At 44.7% G+C, this 13421-nt stretch overlaps 1 protein-coding gene across 1 annotated transcript in view; it reads left to right on the top strand.

Annotated features, from left to right (window-relative positions):
• The window catches only part of LOC119164681 (uncharacterized), a 42288-nt gene that overhangs the window by 18956 nt on the left and 9911 nt on the right, over positions 1–13421 (top strand). Inside the window, exons 4-5 of the mRNA XM_075872910.1 lie at positions 1133–1268; positions 10409–10576. Coding sequence (XP_075729025.1) covers positions 1133–1268; positions 10409–10576 — 304 coding nt within the window. The remainder of the gene's footprint in view (positions 1–1132; positions 1269–10408; positions 10577–13421) is intronic.

Below are 13421 nucleotides of genomic sequence, written 5' to 3'. Positions count from 1 at the left end.
CACATGTGGTATCTTGCGTAGATACCTACACACAGCCAAGCTACAAAACGCTACCGCACCCTTAATAAATTACCCAAATACCCTCTTGGTTGGGTTAAAGAGGCTGTCTGCTGTCACGGCCACTCGTTCTTTATACAGATAGCAACGACCCGTCAGAGCAGGCCGTCTTGATTGCTCTAGCAACACTGCAGACCAACTAGACCAATGAGAGATTCTACTCCTCGTTTATCCAGATATTGCTTGTACTCGAGAACCTATTCAAAAAGGAAGCAGCTGATCCAATCTTTTTAGGGTATGACTTATAGAGCAGAGCCGAACACCTTCAATAAATAATACATTATTATTGTCCAGTCATCCTGAGTCGAGAGCCTCACTGACCTTAGCCGCACAATCAACATGGTCAGTCAACGTTTCCAAGTCGACAAGGCCCGAGCTGAACAGCGACACCTCACACTGATCTAACGTGTGCGTTTGTTTCATTTCCGTGTTTATTGGCTTTGAGCAGTCTCGGGTAAGGCAACATTGTGTCGGTTTTTCCAATACCAGGGCAGGTAGGTTGATAAACCCTGCTTCGACAGTTTGCATAAAAACCCTGGGTTTAAAACTAGATTCAGGGGCGAGGTTCCTTATGGCGTCACCAGTTCGTCTCCCGTTATGGTTTGTAACCACCGGTGGCACATACCCCTTTGTAACCTTCGGTAGGCCATATTCGAGAGAGCGGGTATGTGCCACCGACAATAGACATTTAGGGGCGAAGCTCTTTAAGCCATGGGTCGTGCGTCCTCCATGTATGTAGTAGGTAGCCACCTCTTGTTTAGTTCTCGGAATGTCCACTAGATGGGGATACTTGTACACTATCAGTATATGATGGATAGGGACAGACAGTATATGGACAGTATATGGACAGACAGATGGATTCATGGTTGGACGGAGGGACGGATGTACGAATGGACGTACAGACTCTTCGCCCCACACATCATCATTCAATCCATGGATGTGCAGTTTATTTTTTGCAATAGCTGGACGTCGCTTTCCCCTAGTTCAGAGCTATGTAAGGCACTTAATCAGTACCGATCTTATCATTGATATCATACACCTTTTGAGTCCTGACTAAGCCCTTGATGTTTTACAGGTGCGTGACACACATTTTCTTGGATATGTCGGTAACGACCATCGAGAGGTACATCCTGTGGCACGCAATCAAGACAGGTGCAGGGGGTGTCACGCGATTTGACTGCCGGCCCAGCTTCACCGATATCGGCAGCCTGGTAAGCACTGAGGAATGCCGCAAGGCCATCGTTATTTTGCATCGTTATTTCGAGAAGCTGGCTCATTGAGTTTGCTGGTCGGTGGCGTAAATTATCGTCAAGCAAAGTACAGGCACCGCGATGCCATGCTTTATTGGTTTGTTTCATTGTTTTGCTGGTTTCTATACAGAGAACCGAGTAAGTATATACAACGTTTGGGGGTAGCTGAAATTGAAAACCTTATAGCAAACAGGGAACACACTGTGAATCGTAGCTGCCTTTCAAAACATGGTTTTATAGTAATGGGTCTAAAAAGTAATGGACGTTCATTGCAGGGAGCTCTTACATATATGTTTAATAAAAAAGAGTTGGCCCCGTATTTCCATGGTACACTGCAAATGTCGTCGAAAGACTATAGTCTTGAGTCTAGAGAGAGTACACAAGATGTTTATTTGATGTCCTGCGAAAAAACAAATCGGTGAATGGTATTCTAGAGGCGCTGCGTTAGAGTGCCTCGCTTGTGCAGCGGAGGCTAACGAGTGCATAAAGTCACGTCACACGTGAGACATGAGCGCTATCTGGCAGTTATCTTGGAAAACGAAGCGCGCGTGCCCTGCGCGCCCATCTCAGGGGTGATAAGGTGTAAAACGCAAGGCGACGGGTAGGTGCCACCACCGTGTCGTCTTAGCAAAGCACTGGAAACACTTGCCTTTTCAAGCAAGCGTTGCCTGGTCAGCGCAACGTCATAAACGCTATGGTCCTGAAAATTACTTAAGTATCCTTTTCCTCGTAAGAGACGCATATACAGAATATTGACGTGTTGTTATGATGCCTCGGATATGCGCAATAAGTACTTTTTAATTGATAATCACACAAGTGTGAACGCTGAATCTGGAGCGATATTGGGGGGTGCTGCGGATGGGGTCGGAAATTCGGAGTATCATTTGGCCACTTTGGGGCCGTTTAGGGTACCGTTAAGGGCGGGCAAACAGGCAAATGTGCAGACAGACAGACGGACACACAGACCGAAATTTTCCCTTCGAAGGTCTCCAAAAGAGACTTTCATCTTTAAAAGAAATTTTTACAACACCTCAGGGCCCGTGAAACGTGAAAAACTGGAGCATCATGGCGTTCTGTCCTCTACGTACGTATGAGCAATGTTAACAAAGCCCCCCTTCCACGTTTGGGGGGGGGAGGGGAGCTTTAACTCCTCAAAACCTATATTGTCGGTTTGTGTATTTGTTTGACAATATCTGCATGCATCGGGACTGTAACTGTTCCTGCGAACTATATTGTACTGTCCCTGAAAAAATAATGGAGCATGAATTATTAAAAACTATGAATGCAAGTAGCTGTCACTAGTGGGCCTTCGAGGGCTGCATTTTTGTAAGTCCACCAGCAGCGAGTTTCTCACGTGGCACGAGGTCACCGATATCTGTTGCTTATAACACACTATTTTAAGGCAAAAACCTTCAATTCCTTTTGATTTCAGGAACTGGCTGCATCCATCCGTGCCCAGGATGCTAGAACACGCAACCTCAAAGGGTCCCCGCACGTGCAGTAGCTTCTGCTTAGGTTTTTTCAACATGAAGCACCACCCTTAAAAGCTTTTAGGTGTGCTTAGCATCCTTTAGGCTAACGCTTCAAGCGCACATTCCTTATAGATATTCATAAGAAAATCAAAGCTCCAATAGAAGGCTCTTTGATATATCACAGCGCGTTATAAGCATAGGGGCCGCATTGTTACACTTCGCTGCTTAATCATTTGTACGAAATGCTTCAGTGGTGTGAGTATCAAGGCCTGTCCCCCTTACACCCTTTCAGCAACTGCATGATGGCATAGCGGCACGCCTGGCAAAGCTTCATCAGACGTGTCGTTGCAGTGGTCTAGTTACCAGGATGGCTCCCTTTGGCATGCGTCGTCCCCTGTAGCCTGGCCACAATCCGCCTATTCATGCAAGAACGGAGACGCGCGCAACACGTTCCATTCTGACCTAATCCCATCTCTGTGGGCACTGGCTTCGGCCGAACAAACTTTTTAAATTACTGAAAGTCGTTCTGTGTTTTTTTTTTCTTTTTAAGTGTGAATACACTTTATAAGCGACCCCAAACCATCCACCACCGTCGGCGGCGTCCGCAGTCTTCTCTCTATCTTTAAAAGAAAGAGGACTTGGCGGGCCGCAGCGCGACGCTCTACCGAATAAGCCACGGACGCGACGCTGATAGTCCCCCTCCCCTTTCGCTTGCTCCTCCGCTCTCCTCGCTCGCTGCAGCTGCGCGCGCACCCCTCTCTCTCGCGCGCCCGCCTTCTCTCTGTCTCCCGTCGAGAGCGGGTCGTGCGATGGATGTCCCGGAGGCAACGCTACCCTCTGCATATAAGGCGCGTTGCTGACACCGATATCAGCGTCGCCAACGGATTTTAACTTTACTCCCCCTCATAGCATCACCCCGTGCATTCGCACTTAACCATGTTCACCCTCGGGGAAATGCTTGGGAGTTTTTTTATGAAAACTGGCGTAATTTGATGTTTTTACCTCTACAAGCGGGCTTTTTTTTTAATACGAAGCATTTCTTAGCAAACTTCGGTGACTTAGCAAACTTCGGGGATATCTATCTATCTATCTATCTATCTATCTATCTATCCGTCTGTCTGTCTGTCTGTCTGTCTGTCTGTCTGTCTGTCTGTCTGTCTGTCTGTCTAGCCACCTATGACTTTCAACTGTCCTGGCCGTTTAGGTAATGGTATCAATACCAAATTTGCTATGGCATAACATCACTGTATGACGAGCATAATTGACCCACATAACATGACTATCATGAATGTATGTCATGAATGTCATGATTTACATTTGATGGTCTTGCTGCTCTTGCGGTGGTTTCGTTCACATGACATGTTGCGAAATTGGCATAGTATGACATTACTGCATGGCAAAAACAAGTGACAGACCCTAACGTGGAAGTCATGACATGCATGTCATGTAAGTAATGAGTCATTATTACACACCACGCTCATGGTACGCTCGCAGTCGTTTCGCTAGCTTAACATACACAAAATTAGGTGTTACGGGATGAATGCATGACGAAGGTATACGACTGGTGCAAACATGATAGTCATGAGATGCATGTCATGGAACAACATGACATGCTATGGTCATGATGCGCTCGCGGCCGTTTCGCTGGCATCAAATGTAGCAAATTTGGTATTACGGGACGTGAATGGATGACATATGTAAATGACACGTACAAGTGATAATCAAGACATGTATTTCATGTAAAAACATGACTATATGCCACACTCATGATGCACTTTGGCTGTACCGCTTGGTTCACATATACCAAACTTGGTATTACGTCACGTGAATGGATGACAAAGGTATGTGACTGGTGCAGACATGATAATTATGAGATGCGTGTCATGCAAGAACATGACTACATGCCACACTCTAGGTGCCAATTGACTTCGATTAGAACAGGCTCGCGTGCGTGCCGGCGTTCTTTTCGTGGCGTCACGCCGGCGATGCTATGCCAGGCGCCGATTGCGCCGCGCTGCGTTGCTTTGACGCATGCGCGTTTGTGCACGCCCGGCGTCCCTCCGTCACGAAGCTAGGCAGACGCGGTGCTGTCCGGGTAACGTCATCGGTGCGAAATGCAGCATGTTGCATTTTGCGCCGGTTGCCGCCTGGCCTTGCCGACAGACGCTGGTCGCGCCCGCGTTTTGCTAGCGTAGCGTCGCTGCACCCAGCGTGCGCGCGCGTCAACGTTACGTGCGCTTGCCGCCGTTTAGCTAGCTTCACACATACCAAGTTTTGTCTTATGGGATACGAATGGATGACGTAGATATGTGACTGCTGCAAACATAACAATTATGAGGTGCGTGTCATGTCCACATGACCACATGCCGCACTCATGATGCACTCGCGGCCGTTTCGCTAGCTGCACATTACTAAATTTCGTATTGCATGACGTGAGTAGACGACAAAGGTAAATAACACGTCCAAATATGATAATCATGATATGCGTGTCATGAACATCATGACTACATGCTATGCTCATAACATGCTCACGGCCGTCTCACAAGCTTCACTTATACCAAATTTAGCATCGGGTGACGTGACTAGACGACGAAAGTAAATGAAACGTTTAAACGTTATAACCATGACATGGAAGTGATCTCATGACATGGAAGTCATGAAAGTCGTAAAGTTGGGCTGACCGTAAAGTGACATATCAACCATGCTCATCTACGGTTCGAACATCATCGATTTGCACTGTACGTGGAATTTGTCAGTTTTATTTATTCATTTATTTATTCATTTATTTATCTGTTTATTATTTATTCTTTTGGACAGCTCCCCACAATGCCCACGAAGGGGGCGTAAGCAGAGAGTGTCTCCTGATTTGGCCCTCTGTTCGTGGGGCAACTCGGGCATGGACAGCGAAACAGTACATATAAATATTCAACAAAACACAAATAATAAATAAACGAGGAACACTACAAAACGCAAGAAAATGACTGCTATGCATTTAAACAAAGCTGTCCGTTAGCTCTAAATACGGAACCTATTATGAACACTAATATTATACATTGAAATGCATACAAATTGAGTGACTTATGTTGAAAAAACAATGATTACAATAAATTACATTACCCATCTTCAGCACGTTCACCCTAAAAGTTGGTTTAGAATATTACTTGTGTAATTCGCTTCCTGAATGTTGTAATGTTTCAGTCTCCCTAGCGTATTCAATTACTTAAGGAGTCTTTTTGCCAAGTAGAAAAATTGGTATTCAACTGACTGTATGCCATAGTTAGTCCGACACATCGGCCCCACTAACGCAACAGTTCGCAGATTATATCTAATATCTCTACTTAGGTATTGATAAAAAACCCTGAAAGTTACTCTTCATTTTTATACAGATTAACATGGCTAGTTTAGAATTAGAATCAGAATTTATTATTAAAACTTCGGTACAGGTGACAGGTATTTAGTATACAGTAATAGTTCCCATAGTCAAGAAACTGTGTGGGAACCTCCTGTACGAAAGAAATGAGGTAATAAACACTTTATAACAACAGCAGCATAAGATATCAATAAAAACAAAAAAATGTAGTAAAAAATATCCGAACTGAATGCATGAAATAGTAAAAGATAACACATCGTATCAAAGTGAAAAGTACAAGAAAATAACAAAGAAAACGCGATGTAATAGTTTACCAGTCTTTATCAAAAAACAAAAAATAAAAAAGCACCAATCAATTAAACCAAACAATGATCCTCATGGTTGGTGTGTTCCTATATTATTAGTTTGTTTACCATAACTACTACATATGCTGAGTAAAAAAATTGTTGTATAGTAATACCCAATTTGCAATAAACAACAACTTTTTTTCAGAAGACAGAGAATGGTAGGGGGAAGTTCTTTACCAAGGAGTCTAATTAAAAAAATTCCTAGGTTCTATTCAGTGAGTTCAGTAAGATTAAGGATGCTATTCACGTCTAGTAGATATTTAGCAATGAAAAGATGTGAGCTGGATGTAATTATTCTAATTGCATGAACGTGGACAACCTGGAGAGACGAATTATGACTATAATAGGTATTTCACCAACATAATATACAATAGGTAAAATGATAATGAACGAAAGAGTGATAGAGACAGTAATGTGGTGCGTGAAAAGTAAGGGCGCGTTTTGACCAAGACTCGTGTACCATATGCTACTTTATTTTTTTATGTCAGCAATATGCCTCTGATATTTTAAGTTACTATCTAGAAGGGGTCAGAGGAAGGAAGAGCATCAACTAGGAGAGTGGAGGCCAAAAGTGACATTAGGTGCTGATTTTAGATTTCGCTGGTGTAAAGTGAAAGCAGCAAACTTGCTTTTAGATGCATTGATAGATAACGTGTTTGTACTACACAACTTTAAAATGTTTTCTAAATCAGCATTCAAACTGTTTACAGGACATTAGATGTCCTTTTGAGTAGTGAATATGGTAGTATCACCGGCGTACAAAATGCATTGTGATGAAGACAGACAATTTAGTAAATAATTAAATCAAAAACAGTAGTGGCCCCAAAATGAAGCCTTGGGGCACACCAATGTTAGTATATTGCTGTCGGGAATGAACGTTGGAAATGGAAACAACTTGAACTCTGTTATATAAGTAAGTGGTTCTTAGCAGTGATAGAGCAGGGCCGCAAATGACTATGAACTCCAGTTTAGTGAACAGAATATTATGATTTATGTTGTCAAATGCTTTTGTTAGACCAATAAATATTGAGGGAACGAGACATCCTCCGTCAATTATTTTTAGTGGATCAGTAAGATGAACTAGCGCCATCTCTGTTGAGTAACCATGGTGAAAACCAAACTTGGAAAGATATTAAACTTGGAAAGGTATTTTGTTGGCGATGTTTCAATGAGTTGCTCGATATCTTTTCGAAAGAATGGTAAAATACAAATGGGTGAGTAGTTATTAAATGCGAAGCATTTGTCAGCGAACTTCGGCGACTTCGAGCGTATTTATCTATCTATCCGCTTACGTTTCGGTGCTCTCATGGTCACCCCCCTAACTTGGCGTGAACCAAAATTATCGTGGGAGGGTAAGATGGTTTGACGAATATGACGCACTGGTCAACCCATGAATAATGTCACAATCTCGTCGTGCACATCATCAAACACTTCCCGCGAGACAGTGGCACATACCCACGGGCGGGTAACCGCTGCTGCTATGCGGGTATGTGCCACAGGTGGTCGACACTTAGTACCTACCCAGGAACGACGAGAACATGCACCGGCAATTTTAGCGTGCTAGCGTAAAGAAGCACCCGACATCGGTAGCGTCGACCCGACAAATGTAAAGTATAAATTTCAAGGTCCCACCTGGAATCGAACCCAAGTATTCTGTGTGGCAATGAGGTATCTTACCGCAAAGCTACGCCAGTTCTCAAAATTACTTTTCGAACAGACGCTAATCTTCGTGAAACATCGATAGTGGTTGCAGTGCTGCCTAACCAATTTTAAAATCGTTACATAAGTACTCCTTTGATGCAGCCGTCAAGTCGGGTTAACGTCTATTGTGGGTAGTTGCCATGCGCTGAGGTTCATTTATGTATCATTGTCCAGGGCCAGCATCCTCGCAAGCATCTGCGCTTCATACCAGCTTCTGAAGTTGCTAATACGCACGTCCGAGTTGGCATCGCTGCGCAAGTGCAAACTGGTTATATAAACATCTGCAACTCTTCCACATATATCTGTGCGGGCAACATTTGTACATATGATTTCTGTCATTTCGAGGCGTGTCGCTCAATAAGAAAATTTTAACACGGCCACCTTTTCTCCGCATGCTTCGCATAACGTCAATTCCCCGGTATGTGAGATCTGCCAATTTTTTTAATAATGATTTGTCCCTCTTTTTACATATGGTTATCACTTTGACACGCTTTAATTCGCAAGAAAGTACACCAATCTTGAACATTAAGTTATTATTAAATGAAAGTACGTCCGATATTATATGCATAATACAATTTATGTTAGCAAAATAGATGTTATCTATGCCAGCACTATTCATTTTTAGATTACGAATAACAGCAGTTATTCGATCCGGGGTCGTAGGAAATAAAAAGAATGAGCGAAGTAGGCGAGAAGTGTTGATGGCTTCTGTAGGAGAATTGGAATTTTCAGGGAAGAAGTTGCAAAAAACGTCAGCTAGGGCAGAAACAGAATCATGTTCTACTCTATCAATTAGAATTCGACGTACGTCTTGCCTCAAGTTCCTGTTTAAAAATAACCTTGTTCCTTACGACAAGTTGTACCTTATAAAATTCTGGGAATTGTAGAAGATTATCCACACTATAAAGACAAATATAACAGTCACAATGGCAGCAATTTGAAAGGCGTGATGCAAAAAACACACTCGTTGTTACATTTAGGTGAATGTTGTGCAAACCCAGAGCAACGAAAGTGATTTGGTGTTTTCTGCTTACGCATCTTATCATTGCAGCGATGTATTCCTAGCCCCAGTAATTACAAGTATACAAATACACTCTAAAAGACGCAATAGTTCAAAAAAATCTGAATAGGTTTGGAGACGCTCGACTTCCCAGGGGCCATTTTAGTGACTATATAGTGACTCACCCGCATTCTTGTAATATTGTTTCAGCAGACTTTTTGTTTTAATGCGTTAGCGATGAAATGGACACTCTCGGCTGGATTTCACCACCGCAGAAAATAATCCAGAAAAACACTCCGGCGTGCGGGACCAATCTTGAGATCTCCGAATCGTGAGTGTGAGGCGTTCACTACTGCGCCAGGAAGGAACACGTCCTTCAACGTTCAAACGGCAAGCTATCTATATCTACCACTTACCGCTGCTGACGGTCATCTCGGGGAACCTATCGTGTTGTCAGCAATACCAGCAAGATGGCGCAATGAGCGTGCGTCGCCCCATCGTCACGAAGGCGATGGCACGTGCTCTCAACTCCCAACAACACCTACTAAATTTCAAGGCCGAATGGCTGCCGCAGTGACGTCAGAAGTTGGGGGCCCAGTTACGTTGAGGAAACGGCGGAAAGCCAGTGTTTCGTTCACGTTTTAGGAGAACCAACGCTCTAGCTGTCGCAGCTGCTGCAGCTAGATTGGACCGAATAAAGGTGTGGGGAAAAAAGTCTTACTGAGCATGCTCAGTAAAGTAACTGGGCCCCCACCCTCTGGCGTCACTGTGGCAGCCCTTCGGCTTTGAAATATAGTCAGTGTTGCTCCCAAGTGTACTTTGCGCCGCGGAAAGGATGTGGGCTACGCTCACTCGCACGCACTTATCTCGTGGTGGGAAGGATCATACTTCTTGGCGGGCTTTTGGCTTTGATTGCAATGATTCTGGGTAGTTACCGAGCGCACAAAGGACACTGCAATTGTGTCGCAGTCTCCGTTCGCGAAAAGAACGCGCTTTTAAGGCACAGCGAAGTAACAACTGATACGCTTATTCACGTTGATCTGTACCTGTGAGTACGTTTTGTGCGTCATTTGTACGTGAGAAACGCGGGGCACGTTTCCACCTGCTTTCCATTCTGCGCGTGACCTTCCAATTTGTTGCTATCACGTTCATTGCTTCACCTTTGCGGCAAAGCTGTGACTTCCTTGTTTGTTTTTGTTTTTTCACCTCAGACAATGGCGCGTGAGAGGACCGTTTGCTGCGAGGCTATCGCTACAATGACAAACCTGACACTGTTCTGTCTTTCGGACCTCTACATTACCGGCCAAATGGCGCGCACTATCGGTGCCTACCTGGAGCGAACGACTGTGCTAACCACCCTGCAGCTAATTATGGTTGTGGTAAGTATGGCGTAACCTAAAAAAAGGCGCTTACCAGCCAAGCTACAAGAACGTTAAGGAGAAGTTTCCCAATTACATGGTGGCATATGTTCAGAATAAAATTACTTCTCAAGGATAGTTGTAGCATGTATATTTACAGTAGTTATGGAACAAATGCCCCTTGTCAAAATAAAGTATTTGGTCATCAGGGTCATTGCTTTCAAGGGTGGGCTCACAGGCCTAAGCTATTGATTGATTAAGTAGCTGATGAAGTACATTGGCCAAAGTATACGTGTTCCAACAATCTTTCACTTAGAAAATATGCAGGGTTCGGAAGGAAGAATAGCAGGGTTTCAACTTCTCTTATGGAACCTAAATTGGTCTGTCCTAAACCTAAACCTGTCTGTCTGTCTGTCTGTCTGTCTGTCTGTCTGTCTGTCTGTCTGTCTGTCTGTCTGTCTGTCTGTCTGTCTGTCTGTCTGTCTGTCTGTCTGTCGAGCCACCTACGACATTGAGCTCTCCTAGCTGTTTCAATAACGGTATCGATACCGAGACTTGTATGACATAACATGACTGTATGAAGAGCATAAGTCACTAGTTATAACATGAAAATCATGACATGTGCCATGAATGTCATGATTTACATTTGATGGTCTTGCTCCTTTTGCGGTGGTTTCGTTGACACCACATGTTGCAAAACTGGTATTGTATTGCATGACTCCATGGCAAACACAAGTGATAGACGGTAACATGCAAATCATGACATGAGTGAGAATTTATTAGAAGGCAGAGAGGTCGGCCTGAGCTAGTTCGCTCTAGCCTGCTACTCTACACAGGGGATAAGGGAAAGGGTAAGGAAAGAGGGATGAAGGGTGATGATGGGTACAAGAAGAGGTGGTGCGTATGTACAGTAGCCACTTAGCATAGTACCCTACAGTCTAGTTTCTAGTCCAGTGCTTTTTTATAAAGTCTAGAACAGCCTTTGTAGCAGTTTTTGACACTGTTTGGTCGTTCATTGCTGACAATATGTGGCTTTTACTTAATGGTGTTCGTCCAATGCTTGCCAACGTTGCAGTTAGCATTTTTCTTTGCGCCACGTATGATGCACAGTCACAAAATATGTGAGCTATCGTTTCGCGCACTTGGCAGCGTTCACAATTCAGGCTGTCCGCACGGCCGATTAGGTGGGTGTAGTGGTGAGTGAAGGCGACGCCCAGGCGAATTCGGTGCAGTATATTAGCATGTCTTCGGCTGATTTTATCTGGAAGACGAAAAGTCATACCGGGGTCTGTTTCCCGCAGGTGCTTGTTCCGGGGATCTGGTAGCGACCAGTAAGTGGCAGCGCATTCGCGCATGAGTGATCTCAACAATGTGTTGACGTCGCCTCGCGAGTACGGTACTTTGACGTACATAGGAGCGTTGTATATTGCCGCTCTTGCTTCGCTATCGGCTGTTTCGTTGCCAACTAGGCCGCAGTGTCCAGGAATTTATTGGAGTGTAATCAAGGGATTGATATGTGGGGTTTAACGTCCCAAAACCACCATATGATTATGATAGACGCCGTAGTGGAGGGCTCCGGAAATTTCGACCACCTGGGGTTCTTTAACGTGCACCCAAATCTGAGTACACGGGCCTACAACATTTCCGACTCCATCGAAAATGCAGCCGCCGCAGTCGGGATTCGAACCCGCGGCGTGTGGGTCAGCAGCCGAGTACCTTAGCCACTAGACCACCGCGGCGGGGCGAGTGTAATCAAGTGACCGCTCCTGTGTGTTAGGTCAAATGCTTGGACGATTCCTAACGTTAACTCGTAAAATTGGCCTCTTCTTGAGCAAGAATGGATAGCTTGAAGCGCTGATTTTGAATCAGACAGAATCGTATATTTACGCGGTGCTTGGTCGTTCACAAATTTTATGGCTTCTTGTATAGCAACAAGTTCTGCAGCTGTCGAAGATGACCTATGATCTAATTTGTACTGTCGAGAAATACTGAGTTGAGGGATCACGAAGGCTGCAGCTGAGGCGGATGAAGTTACAGATCCATCGGTGTAAATGTGCACAGAGTCGCTGTGTCGGTCATCTAAATTTGCCAAGGTGAGTTGCTTGAGGGCAATATAAGAAACACGCGACTTATACGAACTTCCACGTATGTGAAGGCACACCACCGGTTTAGTCAATGTCCATTGAGGCACTGCAGGGATTACGGCTGGTGCAAAGCCTGAAGGGATCATGTGCCTATGCGTATTGAGGCATCGCGAATAGGTACAGCCTGGTCAGTCCACTTGTAGCGAAGACAACGGGTGCTGTGCATGTCGGGTCAGCAGACGAAGGTGCACTCGAAGAGGCTCGCAGGATGTGTAAACCTGTATAAGGTAAGTGCGTGACTCCTCTATAGTGCCAGAGGTGGACGTGCACCGTGGCAGGCCAAGGCATATATTCTCAGTGCTCGTTCCTGAAGGCTCTCTAAAGTACGAAGGCACGTTGCCCGCATGCTGGAAAGCACAGGTGAGCTATACCTTACATAGCCCACAAACAATGCCTTGTATAACTGCAGAAGACTTTTCTCCGAAGGGCCCCATCTCAGTCCTGCTATAACACAAAGAACATACACAAAACTGTTTAGTTTGTTTCGCAGCACTGTCACATGCCTTGACCAGGACAGGTTGCGATCAATGACGACCCCTAAATAGCGGTGGTGCTTAAAAACGGGAATCACTGCTCCGTGAGCGAAAATTGGGTACCGCCACATTGATTTCTTTGTAAATGCCAATGCAGCAAATTTTGCTATTGAAAGTTCCAGGCCCTGACGACGTAAGTACTTAGATGTTATTGATGTGCCTTGTCGTAGCCTTGCTCGAAGTTGTGGT

This window comes from Rhipicephalus microplus, chromosome 9, assembly GCF_043290135.1.
Source record: "Rhipicephalus microplus isolate Deutch F79 chromosome 9, USDA_Rmic, whole genome shotgun sequence".
NCBI lineage: Eukaryota > Metazoa > Arthropoda > Arachnida > Ixodida > Ixodidae > Rhipicephalus > Rhipicephalus microplus.
Note: the sequence above shows the minus strand (reverse complement) of the source record. Positions and strands in the feature narration are given on the sequence as shown.